Source organism: Nerophis ophidion, linkage group LG03, assembly GCF_033978795.1.
Source record: "Nerophis ophidion isolate RoL-2023_Sa linkage group LG03, RoL_Noph_v1.0, whole genome shotgun sequence".
Classification (NCBI taxonomy): Eukaryota; Metazoa; Chordata; class Actinopteri; order Syngnathiformes; family Syngnathidae; genus Nerophis; species Nerophis ophidion.
This window is the reverse complement of record NC_084613.1, coordinates 68,148,338-68,172,441: the sequence shown is the minus strand read 5'-3', so window position 1 is coordinate 68,172,441 and position 24,104 is coordinate 68,148,338. Positions and strand designations below refer to the sequence as shown.

At 39.4% G+C, this 24,104-nt stretch overlaps 1 protein-coding gene across 2 annotated transcripts in view; it reads right to left on the bottom strand.

The window, feature by feature from the left end:
• Nucleotides 1-2,200: 2,200 nt before the first annotated feature.
• cga (glycoprotein hormones, alpha polypeptide) overlaps nucleotides 2,201-24,104 on the bottom strand; it is a 23,664-nt gene continuing 1,760 nt past the window's right edge. Inside the window, exons 2-6 of one of the 2 annotated variants that reach the window (XM_061895911.1) lie at nucleotides 21,090-21,174; nucleotides 9,870-10,114; nucleotides 9,688-9,799; nucleotides 9,427-9,611; nucleotides 2,201-2,562 (exon numbers count right to left, since the gene is read on the bottom strand). In XM_061895911.1, coding sequence (XP_061751895.1) covers nucleotides 2,488-2,562; nucleotides 9,427-9,611; nucleotides 9,688-9,799; nucleotides 9,870-9,872 — 375 coding nt within the window. In that variant the 5' untranslated portion in view covers nucleotides 9,873-10,114; nucleotides 21,090-21,174 and the 3' untranslated portion in view covers nucleotides 2,201-2,487. The remainder of the gene's footprint in view (nucleotides 2,563-9,426; nucleotides 9,612-9,687; nucleotides 9,800-9,869; nucleotides 10,115-21,089; nucleotides 21,175-24,104) is intronic. The other variant, XM_061895912.1, reaches the window with a different exon arrangement.

Below are 24,104 nucleotides of genomic sequence, written 5' to 3'. Positions count from 1 at the left end.
GAAGCGAAGTTAATTATTTTTATATAGCATGTTTTCTCTAGGGACTCAAATCATTTTACACATTGAAACCCATTATCCAAATATTTAAGCTACATTTAAACCGCTGTGTGTAGCACTGGGAGCAAGGTGGGGAAAGTGTCTTGCCGAAGGACACAACGGCAGTGACTTAAATGGCGGAAGCTGGAATCGAACCTGGAGCCCTTAAGTTGCTGGCCACGCCGCCCCAAGTAGGACACTAACATGGGTTTAGCGTACATTTTTTGTTAGCATTTTAGGGTTTAGCATACATTGTTTGTTAGCATTTTGTGTTACATTTAAAACAGTCTTCTTTGTCTATAATGCACTGTACAACAATTACTAGATAACACGATGGATAAATGTAATGATACGTTAGCGATGGAGCATGAGCATAACCCGACTACTTGTAGTTGAGATAAACAGGGTATGTATAATGCTGTATTATTAATTTCAAATTGGGAGGTAGTATTATAAACTAAAAGGCTGCACTGGCTTCCTGTGCACTTAAGATGTGACTTTAAGGTTTTACTACTTACGTATAAAATACTACACGGTCTAGCTCCAGCCTATCTTGCTGATTGTATTGTACCATATCTGCGTTCAAAGGACTCCGTCTTATTAGTGATTCCCAGAGCCCAAAAAAAGTCTGCGGGCTATAGAGCGTTTTCCGTTCGGGCCCCAGTACTCTGGAATGCCCTCCCGGTAACAGTTTGAGATGCCACCTCAGTAGAAACATTTAAGTCTCACCTTAAAACTCATTTGTATACTCTAGCCTTTAAATAGACTCCCTTTTTAGACCAGTTGATCTGCCGTTTCTTTTCTTTTTCTCCTATGTCCCACTGGAGGGGGTCCGGTCCAGTGGCCATGGGTGAGGTGCTGGCTGTCTTGAGTCTGGACCCAGGATGGACCGCTCGTCCAGAGCCGGGAACCAGGATGGACCGCTCGCCTGTGTATCGGCCGGGGACATCTCTGCGCTGCTGATCCGCCTCCACTGTGGACTGGACTCTCTCTGCTGTGTTGGATCCACTTTGGACTGGACTCTCACGGTTGTGTTGGATCCACTATGGATTGAACTTTCACAGTATTATGTTAGACCCGCTCGACATCCATTACTTTCGGTTCCCCTAGAGGGGGGGGGGGGGGGGGGGGGTTGCCCACATATGAGTTCCTCTCCAAGGTTTCTCATAGTCATCATTGTCACCGACGTCCCACTGGGTGCGAGTTTTCCTTGCCCTTATGTGGGCTCTACCGAGGATGTCGTTGTGGTTTGTGCAGCCCTTTGAGACACTAGTGATTTAGGGCTATATATATAATCATTGATTGATTCATTCATTCATTTTAAAGAGAAAGCTATAATCCTGCCATTTATTAATAAAAAGTAGTGTACAGCTGGAATGGTTCAATTGAAGCAAACCGCTACAACTATAAACATGGCTGACAGGGCGGCGATGCAGTCGCAGTTTGCTGGAAAGGAGGCTTGGAGGAGATAATTTGCATGTGAAAAAGACCGCCAACAAAACAATTTGTTTTGAAAAGACACTCAAAAATGGCGTACACAAGTCTGGAAAGCCAAATGTATGCAAAATTCTCAACCTATCGCCCTCATTACAGGTTATGCAGCAATTTAAATTGTATTTTTCTTTGCTTTGTTGGCTGATTTAATTATACATAATAACAAATTATTAACAAACCTGCTCATTGGCCTTGTGGTTAGAATGTCTGCAATATGGGGATGGGTCAAATGCAGAGGGTAATTTCACCACACCCAGTGTGAATCTTGTCTGTCTATCTGTGTTGGCCCTGCGATGAGGTGGCGACTTGTCCAGGGTGTACACCGCCTTTCGCCAGAATGCAGCTGATATAGGCTCCAGCAATCCTCGCGTCCCAGATCGGGACAAGTGGTAGAAAATGGATGGAATGTGTGTGGGTGACGATCATTGGTACTTTAACTTTTAAATTGTAGTGTCAATAAGTCATCATGTTGGATACATTTTTGTAGACTTTAAAATAACCTTATACTGTTGAGATTATTTTCAAATGCATGGTTATGATATATTAATGTCGGGTATTGTGGTACATTGCAGAATGTTGAGATAAACATTTTTATCCAACCTTTACAAAAGCATTTAACCTGCCGAACATTTTATTTTGAAAACAACAATAAGGTTTTCAATTTATAAAGTAACGTTTCTCCTTTTTATTTCTTTTATTGCATCTGCGTAATTCCATTCACAACTGACAACATTTTCATTGTTGCATATACAACAAATGAGATCAACACGCGGGCTCACATTGTTTGGGTACATGACACATCAAGCAAAACAAAGCTGCAAAAATGATGACCTGGTCAACATAAGAACATGCATTCCTAAATTGAGATTAAAAAAAAGAAAGAAAGGAATAGCTCATTGCAAATATGAAATTGCAGAGTGAAGTTGAATCATTCCCATAACTTATTGTTTTTATCTGTCAGATCTTGTGATACATGCAGGTGTCGCAATTGCACCCGGTGTGGTTTCTCACGATTATGTTCATGTGTCTTACCTGCAGGGTGAAAAAACAGATAATTAAACACAATAGCCAATCACTAATCTTGTGTTTCAAGAAGACCTTTAAAATTAATGAACATTTTAAAGTGCATATATGTATATGACATCCAAATATGGTCCTTTTTTCAACCACATATTTTGGATCAATAAATGAAATCAGTTGATGGGTTTCCATGCCAAAAAATACAATTGAGAAATAGAATAGAATGTACTAACCTCACAGACTATAAAAATAAAATTGAAATCAAATATTAGATATTATCTTTACTTGTACTTGCCAAGTAGGGTCCAATGGCTTTTTGATATATATATATATATATATATATATATATATATATATATATATATATATATATATATATATCTATATATATATACATACTGCATATATATATATATATATATATATATATATATATATATATATATATATACATACTGAATATATATATATATATATATATATATACATACATATACACATACTGCATATATACATATATACATATATATATATATATATATATATATATATATAGATATATATATATATAGAGCCATTGGACGCTACTTATATGAATATACATATTTTTATACTTATATATATTTACACATATAAATACATACATACAGTATATAATATATATATATATATTTATATATATATATATATATATATATATATATACACACACATATGGATGGATGGATGTCCATCCATCCATCCATCCATTTTCTACCGCTTATTCCCTTTGGGGTTGCGGGGGGCGCTGGTGCCTATCTCAGCTACACATGTGTGTGTGTGTGTGTATATATATATATATATATATATATATATATATATATATATATATATATATATACACACATATGTATATATATGTATATATACAGATTTTAAAATACCCTGATGAAGATTCTATTTATATATAAATATATATGTATATAAATTATATGTATATATATATATATATATATATATGTATATACTGTATATGTCTATTTATATACATGTTTATATATATATCTATACACACACACACACATACATATATATATATATATATATATATATATACACATATAGCTATTGGGCCCTATATACGTGTGTGTGTGTGTGTGTGTGTGTGTGTGCGTGTACAAAATATTACAAAAAAATCAATTCTTTATATAGTATAACATTTCTATTTCATTTATTTTTATCATACAAAAAATATGTCAGCTATATATGAATTACATTTTTTTCACAAAAAATATGGGGACATCAGCAAAGTTCAAGCAATTGCACAGCCGGTCAAGAAAAGTTAGGGGAAAAAATATATATATATTTAACCAGCAAAGCTACTTGAACTGTGTTCAATAGAAAACTTCTTACAGTATAATGATTTTACAAAAATAAATTTTTTCTCTTAAATGTTACTATTCTTCAAACCTAAATTTATAACAAGAACACCACTGGCTGGCTAGCATTCACAGTTTAACATACATTTTTATATCTATATTTTTCACATTTCTTTAATTATCCATCCATCCATCCATCATCTTCCGCTTATCCGAGGTCGGGTCGCGGGGGCAGCAGCCTAAGCAGGGAAGCCCAGACTTCCCTATCTCCAGCCACTTCGTCTAGCTCTTCCCGGGGGATCCCGAGGCGTTCCCAGGCCAGCCGTGAGACATAGTCTTCCCAACGTGTCCTGGGTCTTCCCCGTGGCCTCCTACCAGCTGGACGTGCCCTAAACACATCCCTAGGGAGGCGTTCGGGTGGGATCCTGACCAGATGCCCGAACCACTTCATCTGGCTCCTCTCGATGTGGAGGAGCAGCGGCTTTACGTTGAGCTCCTCCCGGATGGCAGAGCTTCTCACCCTATCTCTGAGGGAGAGCCCCGCCACCCGGCGGAGGAAACTCATTTCGGCCGCTTGTACCCGTGATCTTATCCTTTCGGTCATGACCCAAAGCTCATGACCATAGGTGAGGATGGGAACGTAGATCGACCGGTAAATTGAGAGCTTTGCCTTCCGGCTCAGTTCCTTCTTCACCACAACGGATCGATACAACGTCCGCATTACTGAAGACGCCGCACCGATCCGCCTGTCGATCTCACGATCCACTCTTCCCCCACTTGTGAACAAGACTCCTAGGTACTTGAACTCCTCCACTTGGGGCAGGGTCTCCTCCCCAACCCGGAGATGGCACTTCACCCTTTTCCGGGCGAGAACCATGGACTCGGACTTGGAGGTGCTGATTCTCATTCCGGTCGCTTCACACTCGGCTGCGAACCGATCCAGTGAGAGCTGAAGATCCCGGCCAGATGAAGCCATCAGGACTACATCATCTGCAAAAAGCAGAGACCTAATCCCGTGGCCACCAAACCGGAACCCCTCAACGCCTTGGCTGCGCCTAGAAATTCTGTCCATAAAAGTTATGAACAGAATCGGTGACAAAGGACAGCCTTGGCGGAGTCCAACCCTCACTGGAAACGTGTCCGACTTACTGCCAGCAATGCGGACCAAGCTCTGACACTGATCATACAGGGAGTGGACTGCCACAATAAGACAGTCCGATACCCCATACTCTCTGAGCACTCCCCACAGGACTTCCCGAGGGACACGGTCGAATGCCTTCTCCAAGTCCACAAAGCACATGTAGACTGGTTGGGCAAACTCCCATGCACCCTCAAGAACCCTGCCGAGAGTATAGAGCTGGTCCACAGTTCCACGACCAGGACGAAAACCACACTGTTCCTCCTGAATCCGAGGTTCGACTATCCGGCGAAGCCTCCTCTCCAGTACACCTGAATAAACCTTACCGGGAAGGCTGAGGAGTGTGATCCCACGATAGTTGGAACACACCCTCCGGTCCCCCTTCTTAAAGAGAGGGACCACCACCCCGGTCTGCCAATCCAGAGGTACCGCCCCCGATGTCCACGCGATGCTGCAGAGTCTTGTCAACCAAGACAGCCCCACAGCATCCAGAGCCTTAAGGAACTCCGGGCGGATCTCATCCACCCCCGGGGCCTTGCCGCCGAGGAGCTTTTTAACTACCTCAGCGACCTCAGCCCCAGAAATAGGAGAGTCCACTACAGATTCCCCAGGCACCGCTTCCTCAAAGAAAGACGTGTTGGTGGGATTGAGGAGGTCTTCGAAGTATTCCCTCCACCGATCCACAACATCCGCAGTCGAAGTCAGCAGAACACCATCCGCACCATACACGGTGTTGATAGTGCACTGCTTCCCCTTCCTGAGGCGGCGGATGGTGGTCCAGAATCGCTTCGAAGCCGTCCGGAAGTCGTTTTCCATGGCTTCCCCGAACTCTTCCCATGTCCGAGTTTTTGCCTCCGCGACCGCTAAAGCTGCACACCGCTTGGCCCGTCGGTACCCGTCCACTGCCTCCGGAGTCCTATGAGCCAAAAGAACCCGATTGGACTCCTTCTTCAGCTTGACGGCATCCCTCACTGCTGGTGTCCACCAACGGGTTCTGGGATTACCGCCACGACAGGCACCAACAACCTTGCAGCCACAGCTCCAATCAGCCGCCTCGACAATAAAAGGTTCGGAACATGGTCCACTCGGACTCAATGTCCAGCACCTCCCTCGTGACATGTTCAAAGTTGTCCCGGAGGTGTGAATTGAAACTCTCTCTGACAGGAGACTCTGCCAGGCGTTCCCAGCAGACCCTCACAATGCGCTTGGGCCTGCCAGGTCTGTCCGGCATCCTCCCCCACCATCGCAGCCAACTCACCACCAGGTGGTGATCGGTAGAAAGCTCCGCCCCTCTCTTCACCCGAGTGTCCAAAACATAAGGCCGCAAATCCGATGACACAACTACAAAGTCGATCATGGAACTGCGGCCTAGGGTGTCCTGGTGCCAAGTGCACATATGGACACCCTTATGTTTGAACATGGTGTTTGTTATGGACAATCCGTGACGAGCACAAAAGTCCAATAACAAAACACCACTCGGGTTTAGATCCGGGCGACCATTCTTCCCAATCACGCTTCTCCAGGTTTCACTGTCGTTGCCAACATGAGCGTTGAAGTCTCCCAGTAGGACAAGGGAATCACCAGGAGGAGCACTTTCCAGTACTCCCTCGAGTGTACCCAAAAAGGGTGGGTATTCTGAACTGCTGTTTGGTGCGTAAGCACAAACAACAGTCAGGACCCGTCCCCCCACCCGAAGGCGAAGGGAAGCTACCCTCTCGTCCACTGGGTTGAACTCAAACGTGCAGGCTTTGAGCCGGGGGGCAACGAGAATTGCCACCCCAGCCCGTCGCCTCTCACTGCCGGCAAGGCCAGAGTGGAAGAGGGTCCAGTCCCTCTCGAGAGAACTGGTTCCAGAGCCCTTGCTGTGCGTCGAGGTGAGTCCGACTATATCCAGCCGGAACTTCTCTACCTCGCGCACTAGGTCAGGCTCCTTCCCCCCCAGTGAGGTGACGTTCCACGTCCCAAGAGCTAGCTTCTGTAGCCGAGGATCGGACCGCCAAGTGCCCTGCCTTCGGCTGTCGCCCAGCTCACAATGCACCCGACCTCTATGGCCCCTCCTATGAGTGGTGAGCCCATTGGAGGGATGACCCACGTTGCCTCTTCGGGCTGTGCCGGCCGGGCCCCATGGGGACAGGCCCGACCACCAGGCGCTCGCCATCGTGCCCCAGCTCCGGGCCCGGCTCCAGAGCGGGGCCCCGGTGACCCACGTCCGGGCGAGGGAAATCTGGGTTCATTTTGTTGTAATTCCATAGAAGTCTTTGAGCTGCTCTTTGTCTGATCACTCACCTAGGACCTGTTTGTCTTGGGAGACCCTACCAGGGGGCATGAAAGCCCCCAGACAGCATAGCTCCTAGGATCATTGGGACACGCAAACTCCTCTACCACGGTAAGGTAGCAGCTCAGAGAGGAGTTCTTTAATTATATTAAATAAAAAATGCTCATTGACCTGAGGAAATGTGTAGCGTTCAGGCCTGAAAGCATCAGGGAAACATCAAACTATAACTAACCAATGAGATAAAATATGAAGTTCTCACAACTAAAACTACTCAACAATAATTACATACAGTAAGACGGCAAAATATTTGGCTTTCAGCAGGAGAACAACTGCAAAAAGTCAAATTCCATCCAACCATTTACTAAACCGCTTATTCTCACTCTAGTGTCACAATCACTGCACCACATAAAGACAGGGTATTATTTATCGACGCACAAATAAGTCTATTGTTGTCTATCATGACTAAACATGACAATTTAATAAATATGTTTGTACAATTATTGTGAATTTGATATTGACCTCTGTAAAACTTGTGGTATTCATTAATCTTGCAAGCAATCAACAGCTGTTATGTAATGTGACTACATTAAAAAGGGGTAGGCGATTATAAGTATTTTTAATTCTGCTTACTCTTTTTGATCTCATAGTTATTCCGCTGTGCAACTGTTTAAACGCAACATTGTTGTTGCTTTTGCTGAATACGGAAATGGATCTACTGCTTTTTTTTTTCTTTTTTTTACCTCAAATAAATAATCGGAACTGAACTGAATTTATAAGGTTATGTGGTGTAACCCAGGGATCACTACTGGGATCAACACTGGGACCAAAATTGTTCAATCGCTGTATAAACAATATTTGTAAAGTTACAAAAGATTTAAAGTCTGTACTATTTGCAGACGACACAAAATCAAGTGGACAGCTCATACAACAATATACAACATAAGGTGGTAATAAATATTTCAATAATAAATATCTATCTATCTATCCATCTATCTATCTATCTACGTTAGGTCAGGAAAAAACACAAAGGCTATTTCATCCTTACAAGCCTGTTTCGCAGGTGTCCCTGCTCTTCAGGGGATTCTAAACCCTTGAAGAGCAGGGACACCTGCGAAACAGGCTTGTAGGGATGAAACAGCCTCTGGGTTTTTTCATGATCTAACGTATATTCCGCTCTACCTCGGTATTGAGCACTGTATAACGGACAAAGCAGAGACCTCGACTGTATGTATGTATGTATCTATCTATCTATTTACCCAGTTTTAAGCTTGAAAATGCTTAATTAAAACAAAAATTAAATAAATGTCTCAAAAATATATATGATGTGGTGAAGCCACAACATTTGAAGCGCTGTGTGGCAATGAGTGTCTGTATTTTGAATTATTGAGAATAACTACATTTTGTTTACTTTGTAAACATTCCATAGGGTGGTGTCATATCCCATCCCACATGCATATTAATTGTCCCTTATATAAAAAAATTATATCGTTTTCAATTGAAATTATTACGTACTTGCTATTGTTCTTGTGGTACTCGTTGAGCTAAGTCTGGGACCTCGGGTACAAAATGTTATGCCCTCTGTCTCACGTGTGCTCATAGGTGCTGCTATGACAATAAAGTTCCTTCAATCCTTTATTAGAGAATGTGAATCCAAATGCTGCTAATTATTTGTTATATATTGTATATATTATATAAAAAAATAGATATAATATGATATAATAATATATCAGTATAAATTATATACTGTATATATAACATGTAAATATTACATTATATGTTATATGTTATATTGCTACTATGGTAAATTTTTAGTCTACTTTATACCAGCATTATCCTTTCCAACCTTTGTAACTGAGCTACTGTAAGAAACAATTTCCCTTGTGGATCAATAAAGTTTGTCTAAGTCTAAGTCTACGAATACTTTGACTCTGACTCATTTTCCACTTCAGTTGTGTGGCACGCAGAAGCCTGGGCAATTTGTATGTATAATTCGTATATAAACTGCGAATCGGTTATTGTGGTTTGTTCACTTAAAAGAGCTGTTTAAAAGATTTGACTCGTTTTCAAACGTCACAACTCTAGAATTTTTCAAAGGTGTTCTCTACCTCGTAGCTGTCCCTTGCGATGCAGCACGTTGCCTCCGAGGTGAAGTTTTTGGGGATCATCATCATCTTCTTGACATTGAGAGGTGTCGGGTAAGCTCTGGAGAAACAGCAACCCATACATTGATAGATGGGAAAGTCCCCAGAGAAAAGCTCGTTCTTTTTCAGCGCGCACTCGTTGCACGCAGCTGTGAGAAAGATAACAGCGTGAACACTCTGGTGTCGAACCAACTTTGTAAGATTTTCGGAAAGGAGGCGCGTTACCATCCGAGGAGACCATGTCGGGGTAAGAGTCAGCCCAGTAGAGAAGAGCAGACAACAGGAGAAGACATGTTGCGGCTGATTTGACAGAACGCATTATGGTTGCAGTGGCTGACTGATCACACAGACATAAACATGTTCAGAAAAAACAATGTCAATAAATACATATACTGTATGTATCTCACCATTTTCAGAGTTAGTTTCTTTCAGAGTGTTCCCGTTCTGGAAAACTTTCCAATGATGACTTCTCCTTCATGGCGAGATGTTTTATACCCTCCCTCCCTGGATTAAGTGAATCCAGCCTACCTTATCTCGGATCTCTCCAAGTCAGTGTGCATGATGACCTCTTTAGTAATCCCCTTGAAAGCATGGAGAGCAAATCATGGAAAGTCCTCCTCCTCGTTTCTTCGTATCCTGATGACGATGGATGCTGGAATTAATACGTTTTGTTACTTGGTTAATTAGTTTTCACGTCACAACGAGGCAAATAAATGTCAGCAAACTACTCTAGTCGCTTTTAAAAGGCTATACAGCAGGGGTGTCAAACTCATTTTAGCTCAGGGGCCGCATGGAGGAAAATCCATTCCCAAGTGGGCCGGGATGGTAAAATCATGGCATGATAACTTCAAAATAAAGACAACTCCAGGTTGTTTACTTTGGCCAAAAATAGAACAAGCACATTGTGAAAACGTACAAATCTCAAATAATCCTCTGGAAAAAACACTTCAAGTTTGTCGAAAATTCTGAGGAAATTGGTGCAGTTTCAAAAACACAATGAGTTTAGACGTGGTCTCAGTTTATCTACGAAGCCAGAATTAAACTTTAAGTCGCAGTATTTCTGGGATTGAACAAAAAACACAACATGTAAACTCTTTGAGGTATCAAACACCTCCTTTGTCATGTCCACGTATCAATCCAGAGTTAACTCAACAAACTGTGAGAATCGGGGGTAAAACTATTCAAAGGGGTTAAGTTTTCCCACTATATTTTCATACCTTAGTTGGCGCCTGTGTGGCGGTAATCCTAGAACCCGTTAGTAGAACCACTTATTTCACCGGTTTGGTCCATGTGCCGCCTCTAATGGCTCTGATATTCCGAAGCGTTTTGGGTGTATAGAAAAGAGTTTTATCTATATAATATTATTATTATGGAAAAAGGACGACAACGAGGCATCTTGCAATGGTAAAAGTTGATTTTCAAGCCAAAAAATGATTTTCAAGGTAAAAGTTGATTATCCGAGTACACAAGATACTACCGTCTATTCTTAAAACCCACACAAAGACATTATTGGGGAGTAAGGGTGCCAAATAACATTGTGTTTGAAGCAGAAGACACAAAACGGCAGGTTTTAAGTTTCCACGTTTTACTTTGTACCTCTTGCTGGTCCTAACAGAATTGCTATTGTGACATCCAGTGGACACATTCAGAACAGCAGTTTCTTTCATTCAGAATTTTTTTTTAAAAATGCAACTCATTTTAATACTTGGCAAACTAATCAGGCGGGCCGGATAAAACCTGTTGGCGGGCCTGCTCCGGCCCACGGGCCGTATATTTGACACCCCTGCTATACAGTATATTTAGATACTTAGCATGATTAGCTGAATTTTCAAAAATAGATAGTTTGGTATGACTACCTGCATTTTGAAAACGTGTTTGGTCAGAGGGCCGTAATTTTAAATCAATCAATCAATCAATCAAAGTTTATTCATATAGCCCTTAATAACAAGTGTCTCAAAGGGCTGCTCAAGCCACAACGACATCCTTGGCTCAGATCCCGCAAGAAAAAACTCAACCCAATGGGATAAAATGAGAAACCTTGGAGGGGACCGCAGATGTAGATATAGCATAAAAAAATGTGTTAACAACTTCCTAAAAACAGTTTTTAAATGCTAAAAAAGCCGTCGAGACATGAAGTAACACCCACATAGTCCTTACAAGCCGAAAACTTTATAGCATAATATGGCGATTGTATTATACAATACTCACTTGGCTGCAGTCAGTTTTAGGCTGGTGTTACACAAAAAATACTTAAGATAAAAATGTGGCCACAAGAACAAATCTTGTTTATACATGTCACACACAATGTATCTTCAGTCATCAAAAAACAGTACTGAGCATGATGTGGTATGCTTTGGATCATGAGCAGTTCTAACCTTTTTCTATACTTTTCTCTTGCAGTTTTGAAATAAATGGCCGTAATTCCTACATGGTAAATTTTTTTGGAATACCTTTTATATGAAAGTTTAAGCCTACCCTTCAATATTGATTGTGTAATTTTATGGTAATATTACTGCCGATACATATTATTTTAGCTGTGTGGTATCAATATTGTTTAAGTAGGTCTTTTTTTTTTTTTTTTTTTTAATGGTATAAGCTTCAACAGAGGATGTTGTGAATAAATGGAAAGATATCTGATAGCCTTCAGGAGGCTTCCATCTGCCCACTTTCCTCAGCGTCTGAATGTCAAGGATTACTATGAATATATTTTGTTTCTCGTTACTAAAGTACCAACAACCTTGGTTGTTTGGGTGATAAATCCCAATGGCTTGTGATTTAATTAACAAAAGGGGACTTGTGTTATAGGAAACATTTGGACTCATGGTTTGCATAATTTGTGCTTTTTCTTTTTTTGTGAATGTTAGAATATTGAATCTGTTTTTTACTGTATCAATGTAAAAATTAAAAAAAAGACACATCACATTTGGGAGCTAAGATTTGATCCTTTCATAGCACATTTCTAGCTTGTTTTGTTTAAAATCAAGTTTTTTCAAAGCTGTGCATGGATTTTTGCAAGGAATCAACTACGACATCAAACAATAACATACAAACCCCGTTTCCATATGAGTTGGGAAATTGTGTTAGATGTAAATGTAAACGGGATACAATGATTTGCAAATCCTTTTCAACCCATATTCTGTTGAATGCACAACAAAGACAAGATATTTGATGTTCAAACTCATAAACTTTATTTTTTTTGCAAAAAAATATTTAACTTAGAAATTTCATGGCTGCAACACGTGCCAAAGTAGTTGGGAAAACCACTGTGTTACATCACCTTTTCTTTTAACAACACTCAGTAAACGTTTGGGAACTGAGGAAACTAATTGTTGAAGCTTTGAAAGTGGAATTCTTACCCATTCTTGTTTTATGTAGAGCTTTAGTCGTTCAAAAGTCCGGGGTCTCCGCTGTCGTATTTTAGGCTTCATAATGCGCCACACATTTTCGATGGGAGACATGTCTGGACTGCAGGCGGGCCAGGAAAGTACCCGCACTCTTTTACTACAAAACCACGCTGTTGTAACATGTGGCTTGGCATTGTCTTGCTGAAATAAGCAGGGGCGTCCATAATAACGTTGCTTGGATGACAACATATGTTGCTCCAAAACCTGTATGGACCATTCAGCATTAATGGTGCCTTCACAGATGTGTAAGTTACCCATGCCTTGGGCACTAATACACCCCCATACCATCACAGATGCTGACTTTTGAACTTAGCGCCTATAACAATCCGGATGGTTATTTTCCACAGTTTCCAAATATAATTTAAAATGTGGACTCGTCAGACCACAGAACACTTTTCCACTTTGCATCAGTCCCTCTTAGATCAGCTCGGGCCCAGCAAAGCCAGCGACGTTCCTTGGTGTTGTTGATAAAGGGGTTTTGCTTTGCATAGCAGAGTTTTAAATTGCACTTACAGATGAAGCAACCAACTGAAGTTACTGACAGTGGTTTTCTGAAGTGTTCCTGAGTCCATGTGGTGATATCCTTTACACACTGATGTCTGTTTTGGATGCAGTACCGCCTGAGGGATCAACTGTCCATAATATTATCGCTTACGTGCAGTGATTTCTCCAGATTCTCTGAACCTTTGATGATTTTTATGGACCGTAGATGGTAAAATCCCTAAGTTCCTTGCAATAGCTCGATTAGAAATGTTGTTCTAAAACTGTTCGACAATTTGCCTACAAATTGGTGATCTTCGCCCAATCCTTGTTTGTGAATTACTTAACATTTCATGGAAGCTGCTTTTATACCCAATCATGGCACCCACCTGTTCCCAATTAGCCTGCACACCTGTGGGATGTTCCAAATAAGTGTTTGATGAGAAGTTCTCAACTTTATCAGTGATTATTGCCACCTTTCCCAACTTCTTTGTCACGTGTTGCTGGCATCAAATTCTAAAGTTAATGATTATTTTCAAAAAAAAAAAAGTTTATCTGTTTGAACATCAACTATGTTGTCTTTGTAGCATATTCAACTGAATATGGGTTGAAAATTACTTGCAAATCATTGTATTCCGTTTATATTTACATCTAACACAATTTCCCAACTCATATGGAAACGGGGTTTGTATATAAATTATAAACACATATCGTCTACACTCAAAGTATCTCATAATAATAGTTTAAATTTTCATTATATCAATTATGCATACAACATGGTTACATTGGTGTCTATCTCATGATGACACGGTTCAACATGCCTGAACAGGAGGGGGAGGAAAGCAAATGTTATTAAATCACAACTTGTCCCTCTCGGAGTCGTGGGGCTGGCTGGAGCCTATCCCAGCTGCGTTCGAGCGGAAGGCGGGTTACACACTACATTTGTTCAAAATTTAAACCAATCACCAATGTATATATATATATATATATATATATATATATATATATATATATATATATATATATATATATAAAAAATAAAAAATAAAAAATCTCCAGATGATCGAGGGAACCCCTCATGAAACAGTTCTGTAGAGATGAAGTAGTCTTGTGATTTTTCCCACACCTACATATATATATATATATATATATATAGATATATATATATATATATATATATATATCTATATATATATATATATATAGATATATATATATATATATATATATAGTCAAGGTGGTTTATCCATTGTACAGTGCTCAATAATACCGGGGTAAAGCAAAATATACGTTAGGTCAGTTAAGAACACAGCGGCGATATCATCTCTACAAGCCTGTTTTGCAGGTTTTGCTCAAATTTTTGGGCACCCGCTCAACCATCTGAAACACGCCGCCCATAAAGATGTGAAATAGTAAAGCGGATGACGAATGGTGATACAGTAGCATCTCAACTTATGAGCTTGATTGGTTCTGTGAGGGCGCACTCAACTCCAAATATGTATATTTAAATCAACGTCTCCCATTAAAATGAACTGAAATCAAATTAATTGGTGCTTGACTTTCCAAAATTGCAAATTTTTAAAAAAATTAAAAAAACAAACTAACTTAGAAACACTCGCAGACAACCAATACGGACACAGAGCCAACATTTCAATATCAATGGCCTCAATTGAAATAATGGAAGAGATTCCCAATGCAATAGATAGCACACAGTGTGCAGCGGCAGTTTTAATGGATTTAACAAAAGTATTTGACACAATCAATTTCAATATCTTAATAAACAAATTAGAACGGTATGGCATTACAGGGTTGTTCTTGAACTGGGTAAGAAGCTATTTAACCAACAGGAAGCCATACATGAAGACAGGCGAACAAACGTCTACAGAGCTGAAAATATCTTGTGGCGTACCACAGGGATCAATAAGGAGACTAAAATTGTTCAATCTTTATGTAAACAACATTTGTAAAGTAAACAACATTGATAAAGTATCAATTAATGTAAAGTTACAAAGTTAAGTTGCAAAGTGCTATTTGCAGATGACACAATTGTGTTTTCTTTAGGAGAGGACACACAGAAGCTAATACAAATAATAACAGAAGACATGAACAAATAGATGGTTTGACAAAAAAATATATATCTTTGAATCTCAGTAAAACTAAAATAATGCTAATTGGTATCAGCAGAAGGGAAAGTCAAACACAAATACAAAAAGATTGAGTAGATATTGAAAGGGTAAAAGAAACACATTTTTGGTTGTAATAATAGATGATAAAATTAATTGGACATCTCATATAAAAAATACACAATATAAAGTAGCAAGAAACATGTCTATAACGAATAAAGCAAAATATGTTCTGGACCAAAAATAACTTTGTATTCCCTACTGCTGGCTAGTGTTACCATATCTGAGTTATTGTGTAGAAATATGGGGAAACAATTACAACTGTGTGCTTTATTTATTGAATCAAAAATATTGAAATTAAACAACTTGGTGCATTTTGCAAACAGCTAAAATTGTGAATAAAACAAACCATAACCTTTTACCCAAAAATCTACAACAAATCTTAACAAAAGAGGAGAAATATAAACTTAGAGGGAAATCTAATACAAAACCTATACATGCACATAGAACACTTAAGACCTTTAGAATATCAGTACTTAATTCCCCCTCGGGGATTAATAAAGTACTTCTGATTTTGATTCTAATGTAGAATTAAATTATGGAATGGATGAAGCAAGGAAACAAAGCACCAATATGATTCAGTTTAAGAGACTGTTCAAACTACAGGTGTTCACAAAGTACAAAGAAGAACAAATATATTGAAACTTCTTTTAAAATGAGATAAGGATTATTTATGTATTTAATATTTTTTTTACTTACTTATGGTATATTAACTTATTATTCATTCACTGTTCTGTTACAAACAGAGAACAAAGAAATGGGATACAACAGCTATGATATGAAAAGGTGTAGGATTCCTTTTCGGACATGCTGTCATGAAACAAATGGAAATAAAAATAAAATTATATTGTTATTGTATTGTATGCATGTTCAAAATAAACTTAACTGAACTAATCTTTTGGATTGGAAAAATACAGTGTAATGTACTACTTAAAAGTACAATAGTTGTGTGAAGTAATGTAATAATAATGTACAGCATTTACCTTGAAGAGAAGACTTTTATAACATCTCAATTCAGTGGTTTCTCAGTTAAACACAACATTTGCAGCTTTTCCATATTTTCATAGATAAATGTGTGCCATTCAGATTGTATTTTACCAGCATTGGTTGCCGTTAGACTTATTCTGCTTCAGTGTGGTGCAAACGAGATGTACCCGTAAAACGCTCAAATTGCTTCACCAAATTGGCAAAGACTGCGATGAGGTGGCGACTTGTCCAGGGTGTACCCCGCCTTCCGCCTGAATGCAGCTGAGATAGGCTTCAACGACCACCCGCGACCCCGAACGGGACAAGCGGTAGAAAAATGGATGGAGGGATGGAATTGGCAAAGCGCTCTTTCATGTTTTTGATTAATTCTGTCTTTAATTCAATGCACATCATACACTTGTTCTTCTCATTCACTTTCTTCCTTCCGATGGTTGGAAAAACAAAGCTATGTCGATCTCTTCCTATAAACTAATGCTTGCTGTTTTGGTCAGATCTTATGGGGTTCGCTCTGACATTTTCTACGCCAATTATTAGAGAGGATGCTTGCAACTCACATCCTTGTTTAAAGCATAACTATTAGCCAAGACCAGCTGTCATCTCAAAACATGCTCTTGATTTGCGGTACCACTGCAGTAATATAAATGAGCATTTATACTAGTTTGGCCCTGCGATGACGTGGCGACTTGTCCAGGATGTAACCCGCCTTCCGCCCGATTGTAGCTGAGATAGGCACCAGCGCACCCCGTGACCCCAAAGGGAATAAGTGATAGAAAATGGATGGATGGATATATACTAGTGTGTCAAAAAAATGCATAATATTAATCACACCCTTGAATTTAATTATTTGTCTCATATCAATTAGTACATTATTTGACTTCTTTGCTTAAAGGGGAACTGGATGTTGATTTTTTTTGGATGTTTGCCTATTGTTCAAGATCATTATGAGAGACATGACTATAGATGTTTTGTTTTTTTAATGCATTCTAAATATTAAATAAATGCGATCAAAAGTCCACTTACAATGGAGCCTATAGGAGACGCTCAATTCTGCTTACATATAGATTCCCTAAAAAATATCCAGACACCTCCCTTAAGGTTCTATATACATGATGTCAGTCTATATGTAATGCAGTAACAGGCACATTTATAATAATTTACGTATTATGATCATTTTAAGCATACGCAATGTATTAATAAATTAAAAAAGTATCACGTTTCCTTTTATTTTCTTCACTGATTATTACTCCCTGCAGACTTCATGAGAGACAACAAACATAAACATAATGTCTCGTAATCGACGCAAAGAAACTTGGTGGGAAGGCGGAGGGTACCAAGCGTCTTTTCGTGTCTTTCTTGCCATTTCCGGGTCCTAATTGGCTGTCAAAGTGGACCAACTTGTTGGAGTACGTCCTCAGCCTTTTACTTTCCGAGTGAGATGCATGATTTATGATCTACAACAAAGAAGCGAGGAAACACCTTGCCATTCGATCATGTCGAAATTGCGCCGCTAGAAATAGTTTGTCTGTGCTAGAGCTTTTGTTACAATATCACTAATACTTTGTTAATATTCAAGTCACAAAATTTAAACGGGAGTATTGTTAGCACTTTTTGAATGGTTATTTATTGGAATTTATGGGCGGAATAGAGGAGCTCCAATTGTCTCTGCTGTAAGCAAACTTTTATTTATATTTATTCAATATTTAGAATGCATTAAAAAAATATCAATCATTGTCATGTATTTCATAATGATTGTGAACCATAGGCAAAATTCCAAAGAAAGTGTAGTTTTGAGTTCAATTTTACCCTTAGGTTGTATATTGTTGGGTAGTTATTTGCATTGTGCATTATTTTTTTCTGCATGAAAATGAATGAAGGGTTTGTATGTTCTTTATAACCAACAACATGTTTTATCCTGATATTTTTATAGTACGGTTAATGAATTGAGTGTACATTTGTAATTACATCCCCATACCTCCACTAAATAATTTAGGAAAGAGAACCATTAAGGGATTTTGGGTATTTTACATATTTTACTTTATGTTGTCTACTGTTAATGTAGGATTTCTAACTCATAAAGAACCAAAGTGACAAAAGGAGGCACAAATCTTTTTTTTGTTTTTTTTTGGGATGAAAGCCTTCAAGGGAGAAGATTCACACCCACAGCAAAAAAAGGATTGCTTCTCGGGCATATGCATCATTTTTTCCCCTCTTACATTTCTGCTTCAATTAGGTGCATGAGTTTGAGAAACATGATGGCGAAAAACTTCTGGATGGCATCATGGATGGTAAGCAAATATTGAGGAGGATGTGAGATGTATTCAGATTATAGCACTTTTGTGTATGTGAAATCTGTCTTATTTTGATCAAAGTGGACTTACAAAAATTAAGAAAAACATGTTTGTCCTAAATCTGCTTGGCTAACGTACATTATGTCAAAGAGAAAATGTAATGTGTTTTAAATTCCTAATATATTCTTTGAAGTGAGGCTCATACTTTGAAAACTTCTAGTTTAGAAACAGCAAAACCTTGATACAGTATATCTAAAAAGGCTTGTATCCTTTTTTATGAAATCTTAAAAATCTATAATCAAAGTACCGCCAACAGCCCCAAATCCTGAAAGGACACGGAATCTGCAGAAAACGCCACAATATGTTGCATAAAATAATCCATCCATCCATTTTTCTACCGCTTGTCCCTTTCGGGGTAGCAGGGGGTGCTGGAGCCTTTCTCAGCTACATTCGGGCGGAAGGCGGTGCACACCCTGGACAAATTGCCACCTCATCGCAGGGCCAACACAGACAGACAGAAAAAGTTCACACTCATATTCACACACTAGGGCCAGTTCAGTGTTGCCAATCAACCTATCCCCAGGTGCATGTCTTTGGAGGTGGGAGGAAGCCGGAGTAGCCGAAGGGAACCCACGCAGTCATGGGGAGAACATGCAAAATCCACACAAAAAGATCCCGATCCCGGGATTGACTTTAGGACTACTCAGGACCTTCGTATTCAGTTTATGGAAAATTGAATATTCTATGTCCTTTGCTTTAGGCCAGAGGTGTCCAAAATGTGGGCCAGAAACCATTTTTGCCCCGCACTTATTTATTTTTTTGGCTTTTGACATCCATCCATTTCCCACCGCTTATTCCCTTCTGGGATCGCGGGGGGCGCTGGCGCCTATCTCAGCTACAATCGGGCGGAAGGCGGGGTCATCCTGGACAAGTCGCCACCTCATCGCAGAGCCAACACAGATAGACAGACAACATTCACACACTAGGGCCAATTTAGTGTTGCCAATCAACCTATCCCCAGGTGCATGTCTTTGGAAGTGGGAGGAAGCCGGAGTACCCGGAGGGAACTCACGCATTCACGGGGAGAACATGCAAACTCCACACAGAAAGATCCCGAGCCTGGGATTGAACCCAAGACTGCAGGACCTTCGTATTGTGAGGCAGACGCACTAACCCCTCTGCCACCGTGAAGCCCGGCTTTCGACATGTTAAAAAATATATTATTCAGTATTAAAAAGATAAACATTTTTGACAAATATTTTTGTGGAAAAACACATTGCAAGAACCCCATTCCAAAGTGGGCAATAATGCATTACTGTGATAATAAAGCATGAAATGGCAACGTAATACATAACTTTAAAAATACATAAGACAGCACATTGTTTAAGGTTTGAATGGCTGAGCGCTTTTGCTTGTAGCTTGTACTTCCTGCTGGTGATACTGCATCCGTCAGTTCACGCTGTGCCCTACATGTTGTTTTTATCTTTCATTGTGGGACATTGTAGATTGTCACGTCATGTTCGGATGTACATTGTGGGCGCCATCTTTGCTCCACAGGAAGTCTTTGCTGTCTTCCAGCATTCTATTTTTGTTTCTTTTGTAGCCGTGTAATACTCTTCCATATCAGTAGGTGGCAGCCGGTAGCTAATTGCTTTGTAGATGTCGGAAACAGTGGGAGAAGCAGCATGCAGGTAAAAAAAATAGAAATAAATAAATAAACAAAAAGGTGATTGCCCCCTAAGAAAAGGCATTGAACCTTAGGGAAGGCTAGGCTGAACAAAACTAAAACTGAACTGGCTACAAAGGAAACAAAAACAGGGCCAACACAGATAAACAGACAACATTCACACACTAGGGCCAATTTAGTGTTGCCAATCAACCTATCCCCAGGTGCATGTCTTTGGAAGTGGGAGGAAGCCGGAGTACCCGGAGAGAACCCACGCAGTCACGGGGAGGACATGCAAACTCCACACAGAATATTCGTATTGTGAAGCACATGCACTAACCCCTCTTTCACTGTGCTGCCTGATTTTGATCATATTAAATAAAATAAAATATGTGACCTACTTACAATTCCCTACCTTGTAAAATTATATAAAAGCATGTTTTAATCACAATGATAAATGTTTTATTTAACAAATAAACCTTATGCTTAGGTCAGACTGATTAGACAAAGTAACTTTACATACAATATACATTATTTTCTGCTAAAATAAATTAACTAAATAATAAATATGTTTTTTAACTAAACAGTCAATAAAATTAAAGTGCAAAAATGAAAATACCTGCGATGAGGTGGCGACTTGTCCTGGGTGTACCTCACCTACTGCTCGAATACAGTTGAGATAGGCTCCAGCATCCCTCGCGACCCTGAACGGGACAAGCGGTAGAAAATATGTGGATGGATGGAAATGAAAATACCACTTTATTCATAATTTTTTCGCTTAAGAAATTTCTCCCTGAATTTCACTCTGGTAGTTTTATATTTTCATTACTGCCACAAGTGGTAGAAAAGTGTATAACAACTAAGTCCCGGTGTGGCCTATGCAGACCGCAGCTGAAAAACACAAATATTAAATACTAGGGGGCGCTCGCGGCCCAACACTTTGTTAAGAAAAATTGGTTCATAGTATATGCCATCAACGTGTCGGCGACCATCTTTTTGGAAAGACAAATGCCCAGGGCTCCACTATTTCAGTGAGTTGATTTTTCATGCAAATTTTTTTGCTGTTTTATCTGCCACACATGAAAAGCCGGTCAGTGAAAATAATGCATACATCAAACAAGTCCCTGGTGAAAAAAAGGTTGGAGACCCCTGGTTTAAAGCCCATCCATCCATTTTCTACTGCTTGTCCCTTTCGGAAGTCATATGCAACAATTGCGACAACGATTGTTTTATTTTTTAAGGATTTCCGCTGGTGACGTGCCAATGGTCAGGAGCTTTGGGTTATGACCGAAAGGACAAGATAAATGGGTTATATTTGTATAGCGCTTTTCTACCATTTTAAGGAACTCAAAGCGTTTTGACCCTATTTCCACATTCACCCATTCACACACACATTGACACACTGATGGTGGGAGCTGCCATTCAAGGTGCTAACCAGGACCCATCAGGAGCAAGGGTGAAGTGTTTTGCTCAAGGACACAACCGAAATGACTAGGATGGTAGAAGGTGGGGATTGAACCAGGAACTCTCATGTTAATGGCACAGCCACCTTTTCCAACTGCGGCACGCCGTCCCGATGTCTTGTACCCAAGATCATGGGTACAAGCGGCTGAAATGAGCTTCCTCTGCCGGGTGGCGGGGCCCCGCCATGAATTGATTTACGTGGACCCCGACTTAAAGAAGTTGAAAAACTTATTCGGGTGTTACCATTTAGTGGTCAATTGTACAGAATATGTACTGTACCATGCAATCTACTAATAAAAGTTTCAATCTATCAATCAATCAAAGATAAGGAGAGAAGCTCTGCCATCCGGGAGATGCTCAAAGTAAAGCCACTGCTCCGCCACATCGGGATGAGCCAGATGAGGTGGTTCGGGCATCTGGTTAGGATGCCACCCGAACGCCTCCTTAGGGAGGTCTTTCGGTCACGTCTGACCGGTAGGAGGAGGAGACCCAGGACACGTTGGGAAGACTATCTCTCCCGGATGACCCCGGAACGCCTCGGGATCCCCCGGGAGGCGCTGGACTAAGTGGCTGGGGAGAGGGAAGTCTGGGCTTCCCTGCTTAGGCTGCTGCTCCTGCGACCCAACCTTGGATAAGCGGAAGAAGATGGATGGATGGATGGATGGTGTGCCTCCAGATTTTTTCAATGCAAAAAATGTGCCTTGGTTGAAAAACACTGTTGTAGAGCAGGGGTCACCAACCTTTTTGAAACCAAGAGCTACTTCTTGGGTACTGATTAATGCAAAAGGCTACCAGTTTGATACACATTTAAAAAAATTGCCAGAATTAGCCAATTTGCTCAATTTACCTTTAATAAATAAATATATATACATTAAAAAATTGTTATTTCTGTCCGTCATTCCGTCGTACATTTTTTTTCTTTTTACGGAAGGTTTTTTGTAGAGAATAAATGATGAAAAACACACTTAATAGAACGGTTTAAAAGAGGAGAAAACAGGAAAAAAATGAAAATTTAATTTTGAAACATAGTTTATCTTTAATTTCGACTCTTTAAAATTCAAAATTCAACCGAAAAAAAGAAGAGAAAAACTAGCTAATTCGAATCTTTTTGAAAAAAAATAAAAAAAGAATTTATGGAACATCATTAGTAATTTTTCCCGATTATGATTAATTTTAGAATTTTGATGACATGTTTTAAATAGATTAAAATCCAATCTGCATTTTGTTAGAATATATAACAAATTGGACCAAGCTATATTTCTAACAAAGACAAATCATTATTTCTTCTAGATTTTCCAGAACAAAAATTTTAAAAGAAATTCGAAAGACTTTGAAATAAGATTTAAATTTGATTCATAAGATTTTCTAGATTTGCCAGAATAATTTTTGGGAATTTTAATCATAATAAGTTAGAAGAAATATTTCACAAATATTATTCGTCAAAAAAGCAGAAGCTAAAATGAAGAATTAAATTAAAATGTATTTATTAATCTTTACAATAAAAAAATAAATGTACATTGAACATTGATTCAAATTGCCAGGAAAGAAGAGGAAGGAATCTAAAAGGTAAAAAGGTATATGTGATTAAAAATCCTAAAATTATTTTTAAGGTTATATTTTTTCTCTAAAATTGTCTTTCTGACAGTTATAAGAAGCAAAGTAAAAAAAAAAGAATTTATTTAAACAAGTGAAGACGAAGTCTTTAAAATATTTTCCTGGATTTTCAAATTATTTTTGAGTTTTTATCTCTTAGAATTAAGTATGTCAAGCAAAGCGAGACCAGCTTGCTATTAAATAAATACAATTTAAAAACTAGAGGCAGCTCACTGGTAAGTGCTGCTATTTGAGCTATTTTTAGAACAGGCCAACGGGCGACTCATCTGGTCCTTACGGGCTACCTGTTACCCGTGGGCACCGCGTTGGTGACCCCTGTGGTAGAGCAGTGGTTCTCAAATGGGGGTACGTGTACCCCTGGGGGTACTTGAAGGTATGCCAAGGGGTGCGTGAGATTTAAAAAAAATATTCTAAAAATAGCAACAATTCAAAAATCCTTTATAAATATATTTATTGAAAAACATTTGAACAAAGTATGAATATAAGTTCATAAACTGTGAAAAGAAATGCAACAATGCAATATTCAGTGTTGGCAGCTACATTTTTTTGTGGACAT